Below are 20,452 nucleotides of genomic sequence, written 5' to 3'. Positions count from 1 at the left end.
ACATTTATGTACTACATAAAGAAAGAATCCTTAAAGAGAAGAGTATTTATTAATCACTCAAGATCATCTATAATTCACGAGCAAAGCTTACACATTATTAGGAGAAAATCAACATAAAGTCGAGTTCTTCTCTGTTCGCTCTTAACTCTTTTGAGATGTGTTGACTCATAGCTGAAAAACCGTCGGCAGCTAACGCCAACGAGCTACACAAATAGAAAGCTAAAAATCCCAGAACTAATATTTAGAATAAACGGGGAGCAGTGATTAAGGTTAAGCCAGAATAAGCAATGAAAGAAGGCGTACATTAATGAGAATTCTGTGAAAATGAACAAGTCTTTTCAAAGTCAAAGAGAAAGCTTGAAAGGAGAAATTTTGCATACATTGGTATTGGAGAATCCTTGCCTTTCTTATCAAATTTTCAACGAATACCCACAGCTCGCATCACTTTTCATTATATTAACGGCCTACTTCCTCGTGCCGTTCCCATCCCACTAGATGGACCGAAGATAACAAGAAGCCGCGCCAGCTAATCTTCCAAAGAACGTAGAGGGTACAGAAAATTTCTCTTGCCCAGGGAACAAGGATCGGACTATTTTCAAGGGAGGATATCGTATACAGCCACCCGCGAGCCTCCACTCGTCTTATTGAAATTCTCTTCGTTCGATTGATTCCCCAAGTGCCCTTTCTGTACTTCATTCTCTTCCTCCATAGAACGAACGCTTCTGTGACAGTACATAACAATTCTCAAACGCTTCGAATTATTTAAACTACCTAATAGTTGAATGTTAACTTCTCTCTCTCTCTCTCAATTCGTTGGCTTTATAATGAGCTCCTTATCTCGTTGAGATTTAGAATGCAACCAAATGAAAAGGCTTGTTTTTATCGTGATTATTTCATCCCCGACATACAAGTGAACGGGGCTAATCGCGTTACTTCTAGTATTCCCCAAGGTTTAATAGAAGAGTTTAGCTTCTTATTTATTCCTTTCATCTTTTAAAATAAATGGCATTCCTAATTATTTCACAACACTTGAAGTATTTTGAAGCGGTGAGTCCATACACCCTTACCTCGAACATTTGTTCCAACCCAATCTTTTATTTGTGTATTGAAGGCCATCACTTAGTCTAGTTAATATATCCTCGGGTAGTAAAAAATTTGATAAATTCACTAAATCGCCCGATCCCATTTGAAAATTATGTTTAACACCTCAATATTTATGTCAAACTTCTGAATTTCCAAAACAAAACCTTTTCCGTACCCTATTTCCTTCTCTGAAATTTTGAAGAGTTTACGACTCCCTTCATGCAGAACAAAAAACATTCTTCTTCCTCGATCCTCTAAATCCCATGTTACCCTTTTCCATAGAATCAATCCTCCAACCTAAAAATAGCTTTCAACCGTCCATTGCACTTCTTCATTCGCTGTGTCCTTTACCGAGCTTATTTACTACATGTCTGCCCTCGCCCATATCTGAAAAGCCACCAATTAACTCTCGCCCACTTTCCTCCGAAAGAAAGTTTCTCGCCGATACAAAAACCAGCTCAATATTAAAACCTCCCATTACTATTCGTTTGGAGAGCCTACATTTCCAAATATGCTACTTATTCTAGAGTAATTATTCTCTTGTTTCACTAATATGATAGCTATCGGCCAAAATAATGTCCAAAGGTGACAAATGCTCGAAATATTTTTATTCACCAGCTCACGTTTTTAAGCTGAAATTGCTTTTTTTTGCCACTTCGGAAGTTCGTTATTTTTGTTTCCTCAACTATAAATATACGAAGACACTTAAAATTATTCATGCACCGTCATTTCCAAAAAAATTACATATTTTCTCATTAATTACTTCTTCAAAGTTTTTTGAGGAGACTTAAGACAGTTCCATCAAAATTTACAAAGAATGGTAGTACAAACATGTACGCAAGAATTCACACGAAATATCTAAGCATGCTTGAATAGAGGCCATTATTAGGTGCTTTGTATTTATTTTTTAAACGACAGAACTATTAACTGTATTAAGATAATTACGACTAAAATAATAATTCATAAACGATAACACTGAGGCATATTCTGTTTATCATATCTTCTGTTTACGACGCCTTTAAGCAATCGCAAACTTTAATACCCTCTGGAGTCATAAAAAGGCTCTACTTTGCCCTAAAAACATTTACTTTAGATAAAAATACTACAGATAAATTGCTTATTACCAATGGGGTTTGATTAATTTTTCAGGTTAGCCGCAAGGTTATTTGAGGAGAGCGTGTTGTCTTAAAATTAATTTATGACTGAAGAGCTCATATCCAAGGACTTCTTCGTTGAAACTGACTTGTGGAAAAATTCGACCAGGTTTTCTGGCATGACTCAACGGTTAGTAGTCATGGCAGATGAGGGTGAGGGTACATCACAAATTCCCACTCTTTCACTCTAAGTAACACAAAACTCCTTCATTTTGGTGGAAATATGAGCATGTTTCCCTTCCCCTTCGTAGCTGAAAGTTGGTCAAATAAAAAGTCACACGACACTGATGACACACACATACGAACGCTGCACATTATGATCAACTTCGTAGGAATACAAAGATATACATTAAATAAATAAATGTAAATACTCTATCCTTTGAATTTATGCATATAACATAGTTGATGAAGTCTCAGGAGTATATTTATAATGTCGCTGATTAACAATAACGCCAGCGATGAAACCCAATGAAGGGCTTTATTGTTGGATGCAAGGAAAAGGAAGAAGGTATTCGAAGACGTAGATGAGTAGCAGAGAAAACATTCATGGGGAATTCAGAAATGTGAATGCATCTTGAAGACAATCGGGGAAGGCGGGTGAATGGGATGAACTGCAGATAGATGGAATACCTCAGGCAAATTATGGGAGAATAATTATGTTATAAATACCGTGGTATTATGAGGCTGATTTATAGAGGTATGGGGTGGAGAGATGAAGCAAATTAATCATTACATTAAAAAGAATAAACAAGCATCGACGGCTTTTAATTAAGATTGATTCTTGGATAAAGAAATTAATTAACTTTCAAAATGGGGCATCCTAATTTTTTTACTATCAAAATGAATGTCTTTAGAGAAATTTAATCATTTGAATTGACAGCTGGATGTCACCATTTTCCATTCAAGGTATATTTTACAATACCTTTATAAAAATATGATTAGTTTGTTGCTGTCATGATTTCAGTCCCTTACTGAAGTGACAGGCAACAACGGGGCGAGAAGAAAATTAACTGACGAGCAAACACCGATATAAGAAATCCGTCTTGACTGTCAGCATTCGTCGCTTCAACGGTAGAAATATCACGTGCGACAACATTACATGGAAATAAAATTGTATGAGCCACAGTAATCAATTCGAAAATTGGTTTGATAGGTGGGGGTAAAGTTCACCAAGTACTAAACCCAACGGCGTGTGAATATCACACGACAGGGTACGGGAGCCAGTTCCTTATTCCCTGTGCCGCCTATGGTTTCCCAGGAAGATCTGGTACTACCCGTAAAATCACACTGCATGGGTAAAGCTGAGGATACCTGAAGGCATTGCAGATAATCGAACCCAGGCCGTACACCGAGTAGCCCAATGCCCTACCCACTAGAATACCATAACCCAATAAAAAATGTTGTAACAAAAATAAACATCGTATCCCTTCAGGCTGCGAATTCAGGAAAAGGCACCTTCGTAACTCATTGCTAACTTCAAGTACATAGAGCAAAAATAGGTGCTTTGAAATAATTTTCCCAGCAAGAATTAACGAATAAAAACAAAGTTTAATTAAAAGATAATGATTGTCTTTATTTTCTCCATCTGTTGTCATGTTTTTTGACAATTACTTTACAATGCACGGCTATAATATCCCATGGCTCACGTTATCCCACGACATGCCTAATCACTACTTTTGTATTTATTTGGACATTCATTCTCGATAATTGACGAGGCGATGTCGGTCACCCCATTCTGCGGCATCATTGAACTGGTTTTCAATCAGACTGTGGGGTAGATTGCGCTTGCCAATCTACCCCGTGCATCCAATGAGGTGGGGGATATATGACCAAACTCCAGTCGGCCCACTTCACTCTTTCCCTAAATTTTCCCCCCTTCTCCAGCCCTTCCGCCTCCATCCCTACACTCCTCACAATCATGTGCGCGTGCCATAAATAAGGCTGACCATCACTCAGCTTCTACAGTTGTCCCGGCCGAAGAACCATGAAGTCCGCAAATTTCATAATCATTGGTGAGTATTCTTCTTCTCCCTTCATGAAATAGTAATAACTACTTTTCGTCGGATGTATTTTATTTTTCTGTCAGGGCAGACGATAAATCTAAATTGACGGGCAAAATATTCGAGGAGCTAATGAATAAGGCTCAAGGGCAATCGCTTTACAAGAATTCTTGCAAAAGTAAATTAGGAATTTAAGTCGCTTACAGAAAAATTAGTCTTTTTCTAAAAAAACTTGGTCATAATGAAGGCTATGGATGTATTCCTGTAAAGCTTTTGCAGCTTTACGGGAAGGTTATTTTTGCCTGAATGAGTCTAAGACAGACCTGGATAAAGTTTACTGCTAATTTCAATTTTTTCTTGACGAACAACCTTAGTTACTTGCAGGATAACATTTTCTTGACAAATAAATGGCAGAGTACCTTTCTTCGGGATGGGAAAGCATGAAATATCTATAGAATACCTTGCCACCTTACAATCATGGCGTTGAAACAATTCCTTAGTACTTTGCAAGAAGTTTTCGTAATTATTATTTAATAATGCTAGTCTACTGATTACAACAGCGTGGAACCCTACAAAAAAATAAACTCTTTTGCAATTTTGCCTACTTTCTACCTCCATTCAGCCCAACAGGCTATTCTTCCCTTTCAGATACCTGGGTTGTTTGACGTTATCCCCTCCATCACAGTCTTCAAAACTCCATCGCTAATGAAATGCCCAATAGTAATTTTCATGCTTCATTTTAATTTCTCTCATTACTACCTTATTTCCTCTCCTACGATGCTCAGCATAACTATTCGTTGTTTTTCATATCATCCTCTGTACTTTTGTTCGAGTTTTGATAATGAAGCAGGAAGGTTTATATCGCAATAAGAGTGGTATTTAATTAACGGATAGTATTTAATAGATCTAATTGTGATCTCTTTTTTCGTTAATTCTTTTTTAAAAAAGAGTCACAATTACTCTCCCACCTATCACATCCATCAACATTCCATTGCCAATCGAAATGTCTTGTATCCGCTTTTCGTGTATCCTTCGAGTCTCTCCCATCAATCTTCTCACCGCCTCCATCATACCTAGCACTTTTTCTTTAGTTTACCTCTTTGTCCATTTTACTTATTTCATTCATCTTTACAAACGTCTCAGAAATCTTCCATCTTCGAGCACACTTAAAATCTTGCATCAATGAAAATGTTTCAACGCCGTAAAAAATAAGATTCATCTTCAGATATATAAGGAATGTGTCTAAACTTATCATATGTCTACATGATACCCCACTGACACCGGCATGGTGTTTGGCAGGGGATGTATTTACTTCAGGCATCCAAAACACGCGAAGCGCGTAGGCATTCTGGATGCTAGATTAGTAATTACAAAAACTTTTGTGAAAATCCTGTAATGTCCTACGAGGGTATAACACAATGGGTACTTACAAATAAAAAAATATTTCACTCCAATCACCTTAAATGATTAGGAGTTGGGAGTTCAGCGGCGTCAGTTATAAATATCATACTCTAAATGTATACGTATAATATGCAGTTTAAAAATGTAAATAAATGAGATGCAGGAAGTTTTTAGCCGTTGGTCATAAATATTGGACATAATAAAATTGGACATAAAATTTTAGATGTTACGAAAGAAGATGTACTGGTAACCAAGTAACCTCTCATTAGATATTACATGCCTAATTCATCAAGGTGTATACAAATAAACTCATCTGTATATCGCGGCACATACGAGGCACGGTTCGTATTAAAAATAGGCGTTGTTAAGAGACTCATGGGCTCTTGTGATCGAGATGAGATTCTTTCGATTAGATTATGTGTATTTTAACTTTTGTTATTTTGAATTCCCTAACGCACGACAACACCAGGCGCCGCATTTATGGCGGCTCTGCTGGTTTCAGCGGAAGTGGCCGTCCCTGAAGGGAAGGGTTGCGAAAAACCCTGCAATCGTGCGTTCCATCCCGTCTGTGTGATAAACAGCGAAGGGGCCCAGAAGGAATTTTGGAACGAATGCCTCTACGAAATCTACGCCTGCAATCATCCAGGGGGTGAGTCCCTAGACTGCACTTATTCCATGCATTATCATTTCTCTTATGCCATTCCATTTTCATGAGGTTTTCTCCAGAGGTGGTGGAGAAGGCTGCTTCCACTCTTTATTTTTCTCAATGAGTGCATAGCCGTGTGAAATTAGCCATTAAAAATATTCCGTATGCTGCAATAGCACCTAGGCACGATCTCTTCGAGACATTCTCCAGTTGAGATAGCTTACACCAACGATTGATCGATAATGATGAGGAAGAAGAGTGGAAATACAGTGAAAATAATGGCATCGGAAATAAATTTTTTTGCGGAGAAACGTGGCCATAGGATTGATCCCCGTTCGGATTGTTCCTCTGGACTCTCTTTAGGTGGTCGGCGCGAGAGTTGAACTACAACTGAATTTTTCTTAAACTATTGCTACGAACATGAAGATTAAATTTTTAATTTCAGTTATTTCGAAGAGAAGAACTCATTTACAGCTAAAGATATTCTTTTTTAATGTCGATCGTAGCTTGTTTTTGTCTACAAATTTTGATTTTCTTTCCGTATTTCTTTTGATAACAAAACACTTCAAAAACACGAGATCGTGAAAAATAACGATGGATAGAAGTTCTTTTTCAAGAATTTAAGAAAATTTTAGGCCTAAAATGCAGATATGGAAGTAAATATTGGGGTTGAGGTTTGGAGCGCTAAGAAATTTATATTCGCGTGGCAGAGAACGTTTTAAGTGGAGTGGCTGGTGACTAGCAGCAAAATACAGTCTGTATTTTTGTGTGAGCTAGTTTTCACCTCAACGATTCTATACAAATCCTATTTACACGTAAAAATTCACTTTATCTTACTTTTAAAAGACAATATAAAGTTCCCGAAGTCTTTCCCTCTCTTTGGCTGTCTCAGATTTTCTGATTGCTTTTGCAAAAGTCTATTTCTGCCGAACTAATCTTTAAGCAAGCGGAGAAATAAAGTTAAATTAGTTATATCAGAAAAATGAGTGTAGTTTTTCAAAAGTTTTGTGAAATATCACATTCAAGCATGAATAAATTCCAAATATTCAGCCTACTTTATTATTCCTCAGCCCATCATTATCTTTATTATTAGAGTAGCATGGTAATTTCTTATGGTTCGGCTTGACCTCAAAAACCCAAAGCCAATTTTCAAGATCATTACCACTAAATGAATTTTATATTTCTCTTCTTTTAAGTGACAAATTTCACATATAGCGTTGATAGAAAATGGATTTATAATTAAAAAAGGAGATTAAGAGCTGAAAGGTGAAATTTTTAGTATGTAATAGGAAGCAGTTTGTTGGTCTTGTTAGTAGTTAATCATTACAGCGTATTTTTCAATTATAGGTCACGATGCGATGAATATTTTTTATTTTGAATAATTCTAATTTTATACAACTGTTTATTCAAATGCTAAACTATTAACTTTTTATTACAGATACTATGCTGAAAACGAGTGGAAGATGCAACCCGGAAAATATTGCTTAATCGAGATGATTCTTAAAATTTACCTATACATTCTACAGGCCGGTTGGTAATAAAATATTAAAAGCTTAATGTGCATGCGTAAGAATTTAATACTCTTCTTTACAAGTGATTATAAAAAGAGTGATTTCAAGAATGAAGCTGTGTGACTTAAGTGGAAATACAATAAATCAATCTAAATTAACTAACAAAGCACATTTTTATCACACTATTTTAGGTTCTGCATAAGCGTTCAATTTATTATCAAATTTATGACGGCTATTTCATTTACATATCAGAACTGGTTCACCATTGTCAACCAGGCATTACAATTTTTCTTCGCAACTGAGAGAAAAACATCATTCTAAATAATATTGAAGCGATATTTTTGTCAACGCTTATATTTTATATGCATACCAATGGGAAATAACAGTAACGGGCTCAGCGTTTGATCCTTGTCTTTCTCAAAGTGATAAAATTGACTCATAAATATACACATACATGATGGATTGTAAGAATTTTTTGTCAAGACTTCATTGAAAACCTCGTCTAAATCTGAATATTCACTATGTCTAAAAGTTATTGACTGTTCAAGATGTAAACTATAGATGATTAACGCCAATGTAGCACCGCATATGAGACTTCATGATGCAGCTATTCGGTTTTCTACGGGTTAATTCAAAGTACATGCCTGGTATTGACGGAATGTTGAAATTTTCCCCCTGAATACTTGACTTGTATTCCCCTTGAATTTTGTAGCATGTCCAATAACTGTATGAAAATACGATATCAACATCAAGCTTCACTGGGGTCATAAAAAATAAAGTAGAAGGAAATAATAAACGAAATATCTCGTGTATCTGAAATGAGAGCTATAATTTATTGTTGGCCCAAGTAGGTATAATGCCATGATTTACATCCGTATTGTTCTTAGCTCTGATTGATTCTTATTAGTATTTAGCATGTCCTACTATTCCAAAGCTTTTAGGATCCCGTATTTTCAATTCGGAGACCACTGAATATTGCATAGATTATTGAATTTTTATCACCGAATACTGATTTGGTGCTTAAATAAGTCGATAGAACACGGTGATTCATCACTTTTCTAATCTTTTCAGAACTGAAACGATCAAATTCCTGGAGACTTCAATGCTCGATTAATCTTCACCTTTTAATGACATTTGGTAAATCTATACAGATTGTAAAATTTTGAAATAATGAAAGCTATTGAGATCAAGCCTGTTGATTTTGACCTTTACTTGTTATTCAGCATATTTTTTCCGCCAGACTGCATTTTTCCGGTTGAGTACGTAGTTTGGTCTCCTTCGTTAGGCGCAATACGGTATTTAAGGAAATTCATAGATATTATGTTGAAAACCAAAAATCTATTTTCTTCACAGAAAAAAACAAAATATCGTTACATACACAATTTAGACAGTCAAGAAAGGGGGAGTGTTAATAGAATTATATAAATTATCACATTATCGTTATAAACCCACATGCCAACTCTCAACGTTATGACGGAAACGGAACATGCTGGAATACCAATAATTATAATTTTTCTTGATTTGAGGATACATTTTGAAGACCTATATGTTAATGGTTTAATATCACTTTCATCTAAAACCTAAGTTTTGATGCATTACGCTCAAATATCGAAAATTTGTTATAATTGATCCTTATTCACTTATATTCATACTATCGGTCCAGTACATGTACCTAGGTTTAAGTTTCCCAACCTTTGACTAAGTCATACGCAGTTAAATTTGAGAGGCCTTTAATTTAAATAAACCGGAGTGTATTTTGATTTAAGGTTGAACTACTTATATAAACAACTGACGAAACAAACTATGTCGCTACCGAGGTGGGAGAGGAAGGAGGCACGGTAACGGGAAGGAAATTCAGTCCGACCGAGACAAAATTTATTGTTCAGTTCGCCGGTAAAATCAAACTGGAGCAGTTTATTTGAAACTTAAACTTGGAATAACCGCGAGGGTGGGATAGGTAGTGGAATCGATTGCTGAACAGAGGAATGTTGAAAATAGCCATCTAGTAAATGGGTGACTTAGCTCCTGCGTCATTCGACGGCGGTCTCAGTACAATGTGACATTGCTGAATCCCCGGTTCCCATCCCCGTCCCTTATCGTCCCCGAATCCCCTCCCACTCTCGACCTACCGCCCCATCGCCACCCTCAATCGGCGTTTTTATGATGCCGGAGAGTGTTCCCGTGGCTGCGCATACGCGTGCAAATCTCTCCTCCAGAAATACTAGAAAGGACTCTCATACGAAGGTGAAGGTATACAGAAATATTGTGACCACCTGGAACACCCACTGGAAAAAAGAGCAATTTCACCATCATACGCAGTTATTGAACGAATCACCGCTATTTAAGACATATTAGAGAGGATTCCAACCGTGATGCAATCATCGGTAAAGGTCTTGATGCGTCTGAGTGCAAGCATTGAGTGAGACTCCCCTTATCTAAACATTTCTGGAGCCTGTCCACGCAGGTAAGTGGAACTAAGAGCGTGCACCAAGGGTGGTTACGTAAACGATTTTTTTCTTTACAATGATGATTTTCCAGAAACTATGCCATTTGAATTTAAATATTGAGGAAAAGCTTGTCTGCGAATGTTCTGGAAAAAGTAGGATCTTATATACATAAGTTGTGAAAAATTGGGTCAAGTTCGTGGAAATGACGATGTTGTTATTTTCACAAATTTTCTCAAATGAATTCAAAGAAGATTTGATTAAAAACTGAAGTGAAATAGTAGTTTTGCAAAAGGTATTCTAGTACCACTTTCCAGCTACATGGTTCTACACCTCGGCTATCCATGAGTTCGTCGCTGTGTACGTAATTTTTTATTGTCTATGTGAATATCGAAGGTCTGCCGCGCACTGAATTATTCCATGAGAAATACGATCAGAGGTATCATAAGAAAAGATTTTTCGTTGAGTCAATACTTTATATACAGTATAATTCAGGAGGATTTCCATTCATTTCTGAATCGATACTCTGTGAAAAAAGAATTACTAAATTTTTGGCCAATGCTTTTTATGAATCATCATTAAAAGTGAGCTTCTTCCGAATAACGACTGCAAGCACATTATTATTTTTATCATTAGCAGTAGACTACTGGCTTAGGAGAGGGTTTTGAAGGAGCCTGACACTACGCAGTACTTGCAAGCGTTGACTAAATCCTCCTAAAGCCTTGACTATGCTTAGACTCCATAATTCAAATAAATAAGTCATTCTTTAGTTCTGAATACTTTATACCTTCTTTAATTCCATCCACACTACCTATTCTTCTCTTCCCTATAAGACGCATTCCCAGAATCATCCCATCGATTAGTTTTTAGCACCCCATTGCCTCTCAGTATCTCTTGCGACCACTTGCCTTGCGTTCTTAGAATTTTAGCATTATCTCAACCATGTCTAGGACTTCATTTTTTGTTTTTATTTTCGCCCATTTTATTTTATTCATTCTTTACCGCACCCGTAACTCTAAAAACGTCAAATTTATTTTCTCGCCTAAACGACCGAGTCTCCGATAAATACTAAAAGGCGACCTATATTATACTTTTCACTAGTATTGCTTTCGATTTACTTCTTTATTTCAGATTTCATCATCCCAATGCCTCTCACTACCTCAAGCATCCACTTGACTGGCCTTAATCCAATTTATCGCACCAGGTGACTCTTCCTCTAACTTGCCAGGATCGATTGCTTTTCTTTACGACCATTTTTTTCAGTCAGGAGCCAGTTTATTTCAGAACCACGTCGAAATCAATTTGAAATATTTTACTGATTAATCAAATAAAAATAATACTCTAATGAATTTGAGACTCATAAACTCTTCATAAGAAATGAAATGTCTTCATGAGAATACCCCAGGCATTCAATGTAATAAGGCAGTAACAGTACGGTTTTTAATATTGGAAACACATCATTTTTAATTAAATTTCCATAATTAGCACCCAAATTTAGATACCACAAAAATATATTTCATTTCATTGTTATGGTATTAACAGCATGAATTCAAGCATATTGCTCTTGTAAATACTTTCAAGTATAAACTAATTTTAAAAATATTACTAAATATGCAACAAAATAAAATAATGTGGAATCGAAAATTCAAGGAAGAGAAGAATTAAGTTAACGATGTGAAGTAAGAAAATTTTATAGGATTGTAGGTAGATTGAAAAAATGTGAAAAAAGAAAGAATTTGAACTACAATACAATAAAATACTTTGTATCAGTAATGCGCTGCAAGGATAAGACTGGAAATAATAACCGAAGAGAAGGTAAGAAAGAAGGGCTCTATGCTATACTGTGTCTGTAAGGGGGGTACAAGAGGATAAATGGAAGAAGTGGAATTGCTATTAAGAAAATGAGTAGCAATAGAGAAATTGGTGGAGATGAGGTGATGATAGATGTAATAAAATCCTATGATAAGACTGCTAGCAAGAATACGCAGACTTGTTAATACAGCTTTGATAATTGAAATTATGCCATGCAAATTGAAAAATGGAATAATATGCTTAAAAAGGAGAGAAAGTCATCATCATCATTATTGGTCGTGCAATCCTAAGATTGGTTGTTTATCTCTTCTAATTCCGTTTAATTAGACGTAGAAATTTTTTTGCGACATAGCTAAGAAAATTATATGGAACTGCAAATGAAAATAGTAAGTGGAGAATAATATATAATGCAGAGTTGAATTAATTATTCAGAGGATAAGATATAGACATATATTTGAAATCCTAGGGAGACTATATCGACTCATGCGTAGAGAACGGAGTGAGGCATGATTCCTAGAGGAATGTTGAGTGATTTGCCTCATTTTGAGACGATGATGAGTGATTTACCTCTTTGAGGATGACGCATACAACACATTTAAACATTCCTCTAGGCATCCAACCTTTCAAGGTTCTCTCTTAGGAGATCAGAGTTTAGATTTTTAGATGATGTAATTGCAAATCTACGGATAAATGACCTTATGGAATTGAGGAGAACGTTTACAAAGTAGGAATATTTGAGGCTGATCATAGAGGAGGCCTAGGCCTACCAAAGATTGAAGTGCTCGAGATAGACTTGCTTCAAAATTCTCTGTGAATATACGGGACATATAAATAACCACATGATATTTCAGCGATTCTAGTTTTCAGTTCCATGTATGGCTATATTCAATAGCCGTTGCTGATAATGTTTCTGCACCTTTTGCATATATGCAGGGGCTGAATATTGTTGCAGCTTGTGTTCTGGTTTCTGAACAGGAACTGATCAAAGTTATAAACATATTTAACTGCACTGAGTCATCAACGTTTTAATCAGTTCAGTTTTAATCGTATCCATGCGAGACGACATGTATCAGTCATTACACGGCAAGTGAGTAATACATAGTATGGTATAAAGTAGGCTATCTGTTTCAAATAATTATTCTCTAGATTTCGTAATCCCTAGGAGAGAATGTACTGATATTTTCAGCCCATCTGTTTCACTGCCCCTTTATTCTTATCATGGGATTTTACATTAGTTTTCTATAAGCTGCAAGTTAGGTTTGCAGGATTTTTTTTTCTATAAACCACCTCAAGTATGTGTAAAAAGTTTGGCCAATGTTAGCCAATATTTTAGCCTTCTTTTTTTTGTTTGGTTGCATTTCCGTTTGTTCTTAGATTCTAGCCGCTCTACTAAGTCTATCACCTATTTTTTTAGACATTAGTTGGTCATAGATCTATCCAACTACAACGGTCTTCCAACGAATAGCTCTTGCCACGAAATGTGATTGGCAGGTGCTATACGCATAGAGAGCTCACGTGTTGAAGGAATTTGCGGCGGGTTGCGGAGGGGAAGCGGGAGAAAGTAGACGGATTTGAAGATGTAAAATAAATTGAAATTATTTGCGGAGTCGTAATAAATCAAACACAAACGACTCTTCTCTCCGTCTTCCGAGAAACGAAGGTAATGATTACAAGGCCTGCCAGGAGGTCAAGGCCTCCTCTCTCTCCTCACCTCCACCGGCAAACAAGTATATCCCGAAGGCAGCCAATATAAAGGAACGCGCATCTGACATTGCCGTTCATATTTTGGAGGAGCGAAGAGAACATCAGCTGCTGAAATGGCTTCGTTGAAGATAGTGCTAGTGGGTGAGTAGTAAATGGTTATCTCACAAGTGCATTTTTAAACCCATCAAAGGAATCCAGCCAGCCGCCCCTATACATCAGTTACGAAGATTTCGATTCGGGAGCATTATTTTTGTTTGCGTCGGCAGAATACGCTGCGTTGCGTTCGGAAATACCGTCTTTTATTAATTTCTTTCCGAATTTAGAGGAAAATCAGAAGGAGTCAATCTAGAAAACCCATTTTAAAATTATTTTAATTGATTCTCATGAATATCTTCCGCATGCAAGGTCTTGAGGGCTATAAGTGAGTTAATTGAGCCCTTACAAAAGTAATAACGGCAAACAAACTAAAAATAAAAACAATGAGCAAAGATTCTCTCAAATCGCAAAGATGTATGGAACGGAGTTAAGGCAGGAAGTCAGGAATCATAATGAGGGAGGTATATATTCAATTATCCGGAATGGTCACTCAATTAAACAAAAACGAGTACTTTGAGGCAACGCTGAATGCTTACATTAACAAGAGGACCATATTTGTGGATAAAATACCTAGGAATGTTGATTCATTTCACCCCAAAGCTTATCTTTATTACATGCTAAATAAACCTGTGCCACTGAGGGCGGGATAGAACTTCGTTTCATAATAAGATCTAACAAATAGTACATGCATACCTGGTGCCCTGCAAGCCACCGCTAGGGTGTGTGGCAAGGGGGTGAATTATACCCCGGCCTAATTTTGACACAAAATACTTTCCCCCTTAGCGCGGTTGGATGACGTTATTTTGATTCCCTATCGTTCGTGGTAAAAATGGCATCTTAAATCTATCTCATTCACATAATATCTCAAAATTTATACTTCTACATATTTTATATTGTGAAGATCATATCACTATAGTATATGCTAAAGATTGTCTGTAATTTTATGTCGTATTGATAGTCTCAATTCTTTTTGTGTCATTTATGATGAATATTATACTACAACTGTAAATTATACATAAATAGCAATAAATTAAATACATTTACGAAAAAAATATCTCTCTTCAACCGTAGTACGATGGGGCTAATTTCAACAATTGTATAACCAGATGGGTGGAGAAATAAACTTCCTAACCGAAATATCCCGGGCGGGAGTCATTGTGTTTCTGCTAGAGATGGACAGTTATTAATCCATATTTTTATTAAATTTGGTACAAATAAGCGACATGAGGGAAATGATCATGCCTCAATATTTGACTTCTGGACTGCAATAAACTGGCCAACATATTAGCCCTAGGGATAAATACTTGTGAGAAACACATCACGTTTTTCAATATTCTTAGACAGAAAGTCCCGCTCTGTACTAAAAACCAATCCTGAATTCTGTTAATACTCGTTCGTTTGGACGAATACCTCAATAAGATACTGTGAATGCGAATAAAAACTAGGTAATTTCTAATTAATTGATTGAAAGAACGCATTGCAAAGTGTAGCGAATGTTTTAAATTTCATTTCTCATAAGACTATAGGAAAACCTTTTATTTTTGAGCCAGAACTTCGGCATGGATAAATGGTAAACCCCAGCCAGCCCTACGAGCGGAGTTTAAATGTTTTCCTATCACGATGAATATGAGTATACATTTTTTCAAAGGTAACTCCTTGTAAAACAGGGCGATAACTGAACTATGCAGATTCTTACATTTTTTTACGGTATTCGCGAGCGATAACTCTTAAAGTGCTATTTTGACCGAATAAGTGAGCACGGGAAATACGTAGAATAGATTACTGGAAGGTTGCATATTTAAACCAACCATTCGGCTTGAGTATTACATCGTAGGAAATGAAATTTCTTCCGTTAGATATTCACTGCAACATGATCGAAGCCGTCTAAATCGTCTCAGTGTATTTTAATCCCGGTAATGACAAAAAATTTGCAGAAAGTTAGGAAGTCATTAAAATCAGAGAGAAAGCTTGAAAGAGATGCAGGCTATATAAAAAGGTAGTTTACTCTATAGAATCAAGTTTACCTAACCTTATATGCACTTCCAAAATGAATTAAATCTCGAGCTCATATAACATATTCGACCATGATACGTACTGTTACACACATGATATGAGTCTATTCACATTGAAACTATATTTAAATTGGAATGGTACATACGTTCTGAGATTTACTTCCGAAGCGTGAGATTATACCTCTTAATATTAAGAGGTATCGTAAGTCCTTTAAATTTCTTCCTTACTTAATTCTCAATGTTTTCTCGTTATTTTCATCGGGATTAGTAATGGAATGATTGCAACTTGTTCAATGGGAATAAATTTTCCGAGAGATGTCCATCATATGATTTATTCATAGGTCTGAAAAACAAGGAAGAGAATTAGGTATAGTTAGTACTTTTCCTAATTTAATTCAGAAAAGATAGAAGGGAGTTATTGGACAAGGAGGAAGAAAGTGGAATTGATAATTAGAGCTGATAACCAGATAAATGAATTGGGAGAGGGATATTGACGAGCCTGTCAAATACCGTTCACGCACAGGGGATAGTGGGAACTAACACACCGTCCTGAGTGTTAATTTCAGGGGACACGCTCCTATGCCAGGAATCAGCTCACGTAGGTGACAGCCACAAAAGAAATACTCCCGGGAAGGCGTACACAAACTCCCTGTGGTTATTTACGCGAAAATACTTCCTTGCTAGAGACAGCCACAGGCACCAGTCACTTTACCTATTAATGGTTTCTCAGAACTACTATTTCACAAGCTCACAAAACGTTTTTCGGAGAAATTTAATCCTTCGCCAGGGACCAACTGATGACATTAAAGCTGACTTATGTACCAGTGTCATCTCAATATCTTCGTGTTACACACATACCCACAGGTAAAAATGTAAATATAGTCACAGCTACTGCGATGAAAACGCACCGAAAAAAGACACAAAATTGTTTATTTTTTTAATTTTTCGGTGTGACACAACCACTTCTTTTCCCGGAATGAAGAAGCTGCACATATGCTGATATACGCATATGTGCTCGTATATCAACCTGGTTAAAGTCAAAAGGCATGGCTAATTTTACTTGTTAACATATCTCATATTACTCGAGTAGAAACTATGCTAAAATGGAAACCCGACTTCGGCCACTGTCTTCGTCAAAGCGAACCATATCCTAAACAAAAGCTCTTTCCGATCCAGCCACCGTCGCCTGCGTACTGGTGATGGGACTCCACATGACGGCGGCGACGGTCAACTGCCCGTCGCTGTGCACGCTGGAGTACGCCCCGCTGTGCGCCCGGAAGGCTGACGGGACCACGAAGGAGTTCGCTAATAGATGCGCCCTCACATCCCATGAATGCCGAAACCCCGGAGGTGAGATGGCGAATTTGCTTCGTGTTTTTCAATCCAGATATTGGGTAATGGAAGGAATGAGTGATATAAAGCTCTCGGAGGATTTAAAAAGGTTCACCGGGATGTACATATTTCTTTTTAGAAAGAGGAGGAATTCTGAAGCCACAGTACGGGTTCAGTACCTATAATGTAGAATTTTTTTTAAACTATCCAGACAGTTTAAGAAATGTGTAGTTGCAAGGGTGAATCGAAATGTCTCCTACGACCTACTTTTTCACCTCATCTGAGGCGAAAAACACACCTGAGACATTTGAAATTGAAAAATAAACAACTTGGCTTTTCCACAAAGAAAATATTTTATTTACGACCTAGGTTTTGTTATGCTATAACATATTCGGGTTACACCATAAAGAAACCTAGGTCGTAAATAAAAATGTTTTATGTGAAAAGGCTAAGATTTTTATTTTTCAATTTCAATATGAAGATTTTCCACCAAGTCACACCTGAAACTGATTTATTTATACACCTGAGGCTATTTGAATTTTGAATATAAGAGTGGGAACAAAGCCTACCACAGATATTCTGCTGATTCCTTCGTTAATGCTGCCGAATACTTCTCTAATAATTGATAAAACCCTTTGGATATTTCAATGTGGAGATTCAGAAATGTTAGCACTGAAGGCCCAAAATTATTCCCTGAAACCTGGACTACACTAGTTCCTGGATATAAGGTAATTAACATTCACTACTGTGAACGGAAACGGTCTGCATGGAATCTTGGGAGCATAGTAAAAGTGAGCAAATTTAAAAGTAAAGTAATGATTAATGTTAATTCTGTATTTTATATCTAGACTGCTCACGCAGCGAACAAAAGTAAATATGTATTTTAATGAAAAAAGATTCATGGAGATGATTTAAATTCTACGACGCATCACGACCAAAGGCTGGTGATGATATGCAAATATCATCTCTTTCATCTGTTGATCAGATATGAAATGAATAAGAATTCGTGAAAAACCAAGGATTCTAAACCGGTTACAACAACTTAATCAAAAATGCATTGATTAATTCAAAGTAGTAGCCACTTCTCTGTTCGCTAGTATCCTATCAAATATATTAAATAATAAATTTGAATAAAATTACTGATCAAAAGTATGGAAAGCAGTGCTAAAACGGGAAAGATACATCTATGAAATGTTTTCAAGACAGCAAATATATTAGTCTTTTTTGCCTATTCCTTCGCTGTTCAATGAAAGTTTTCTACTTTAAGGTGGGATCTAAACGATTTTTACGCAAACCTGCCTTCTAACAATAAAATATTTCATCATATTAATATGATATCACAAATAAATAAAGTAAAACTGTTTACTATTATATTTATGAAATCTTTAGTGCACCACTCATCAGTTTACCCTTGGTTCGTATGATTCAATGTAAAATTCTCTCTAATTATTATTGGAAGGTAACTATTGGACATGTATGGCTATAAGTTGGCATTCAAGCAAAAGTATTTGATCTTTCCACAGATATCATCTCATCCGAGCGTGGCAGGTGTGCACCAGCCACGACCAAAACCCGGAGATGATCCCACAAAGGGAATGAAATTCCTGACGAGATACAGTGTGACCACACAGCTGATTGGAATTCTAACCTCAGTCTCTCCAGATTAAATGTCATACTTCATGTTATTATCTGCCCTATTATAATCGAGTGAGTAATAAAAAGATCTAAACTGCTCTAAGTGGTTGTGAAATAATATTGGTGAAGATTAAGCCACAAAAAATTCTTGGAGACGAGAGTGAAAGGGTGTTTTGAGAAGGAAATACGGAAACGCGGATGTAAACAACGTAACGTGTACACTTTACTACATATTTTTAAACCGTTTATCAGTGAGAATTTTTCGATGCGTTGCTACATTTTAATGACAGAGTAATCCATGACGCCAGTTCTTCGCATTCCTCCTCCATTAATTCCTCATTCCTCGCCCTTTCCACCCAAATTATCTTGTCATTCTCCTTCATTACCATGATTACGGAGAAAGAATATGCCAAAAATCGACGAAGCAGCGGCATTTGCGGATGGATTCTTAAATATTCAAGTATGCACATAATTTTTACGGAATCTGATGGTTCAAGGATCTAAATCCATTCGCATAAAGTACAAAGATTCTACACTGTTGAACCAAATTTTAAAAATTTGTCCAAAATATTCACTGCGTTGAAAAGTATTATGATGCCAAACAGTTTATTTCCCTCTCCCCAAAGGTAACTAAACTAGTAGAGTTACTAAAACCGTTGTCTATTGCATGAATATGAAAGGTTTAATTGAGCATATGACTATAAACTTGCTGTATCCGACTTATTTTTAAATATTGGTATCGATGTCATTTTAGAAATGAGCTTGCTCTTTCAACCAACTGTTAACGTGCTAAACAAAGAGAAGCATCTTAAAAAGTTTGAAGATGGTACATTTGACAGGAAACGTGAAGATAGTTGTGTGATTAAATTAATTATAATGCTCCTCGTTTGTAATTTCGAACAACGTTATTAAAATGTGCAGTAGCCATGGTCTACATTAAATATTAAATAATGTAATGGGAAATAACTACGGATTTGAAGCTGACAAACATTGTGGTCGTAGGCATACCGCACTGCAGTTTGGACCCCCTTAGTTGATATTAGGCTGTTAAAAATGAAATGAATATCCGAGGTGAGTATCAACTAATTCATTGTGCTGAAATTAATTATGAGAAATAGTTCAATGCTGATAGAAGAGCTGTCAAGACCAATAGATAAAGAAACTGCATCTATAACGCCGTATTTATAGCGGGAGGAGGAGATAATTCGTTTCTCGATATGGTATCATCACTAGAATTACTTCTCGTGCTCGCCGTGGAAAACATTTTCCTTATGATTTACTTCATTCTACTATGCATATATCTTCAATTGTTTAAACACGGTTTCAAATCTACCATGTATTATAAATATATGAACGGAAAGCACTCATGTGTTTTCAAGCATTCAACAGGAGATACTCGATTAGCAGTTCAGTTGTGATAGTAATGCATGAAAGATGTTATTAAACCAAATGTACGTATTTTTTCTCGATCTCGGAAGGCTGGGAACTTAGAATATGTAGAAACATTTAGAGACTTCGATGCTGTTGCGCAAGTTTATTTCAGTTAAAAACTCAGCATAAGATTTGCTAAGGCCGTCTATCACTTATATCAACTTTGATTGAATGTGAGGGTATCATTTTTA

General features: G+C 36.4%; 1 protein-coding gene across 1 annotated transcript; it reads left to right on the top strand.

The window, feature by feature from the left end:
- The first annotated feature begins 13,820 nt into the window (after positions 1–13,820).
- LOC139693912 (turripeptide OL11-like) lies at positions 13,821–18,933 on the top strand. Its single transcript, XM_071592244.1, has 3 exons — positions 13,821–13,896; positions 17,040–17,213; positions 18,719–18,933. The coding sequence occupies exons 1-3, from the start codon at positions 13,869–13,871 to the stop codon at positions 18,775–18,777; spliced, it is 261 nt and encodes an 86-aa protein (XP_071448345.1). The 5' UTR covers positions 13,821–13,868; the 3' UTR covers positions 18,778–18,933.
- The last annotated feature ends 1,519 nt before the right edge of the window (positions 18,934–20,452 follow it).

This window comes from Hetaerina americana, unplaced genomic scaffold, assembly GCF_022747635.1.
Source record: "Hetaerina americana unplaced genomic scaffold, ioHetAmer1.1.p SCAF_5, whole genome shotgun sequence".
Lineage (NCBI taxonomy): Eukaryota > Metazoa > Arthropoda > Insecta > Odonata > Calopterygidae > Hetaerina > Hetaerina americana.
This window is presented reverse-complemented; position numbering and strand designations above follow the sequence as displayed.

Coding starts and splice junctions, on each gene's coding strand:
- LOC139693912 (XM_071592244.1), top strand. CDS start 13,869: ATGGCTTCGTTGAAGATAGTGCTAGTGG. Junction 13,897..17,039: donor GTTGAAGATAGTGCTAGTGG/GTGAGTAGTAAA, acceptor TTTCCGATCCAG/CCACCGTCGCCTGCGTACTG. Junction 17,214..18,718: donor TGAATGCCGAAACCCCGGAG/GTGAGATGGCGA, acceptor ATCTTTCCACAG/ATATCATCTCATCCGAGCGT.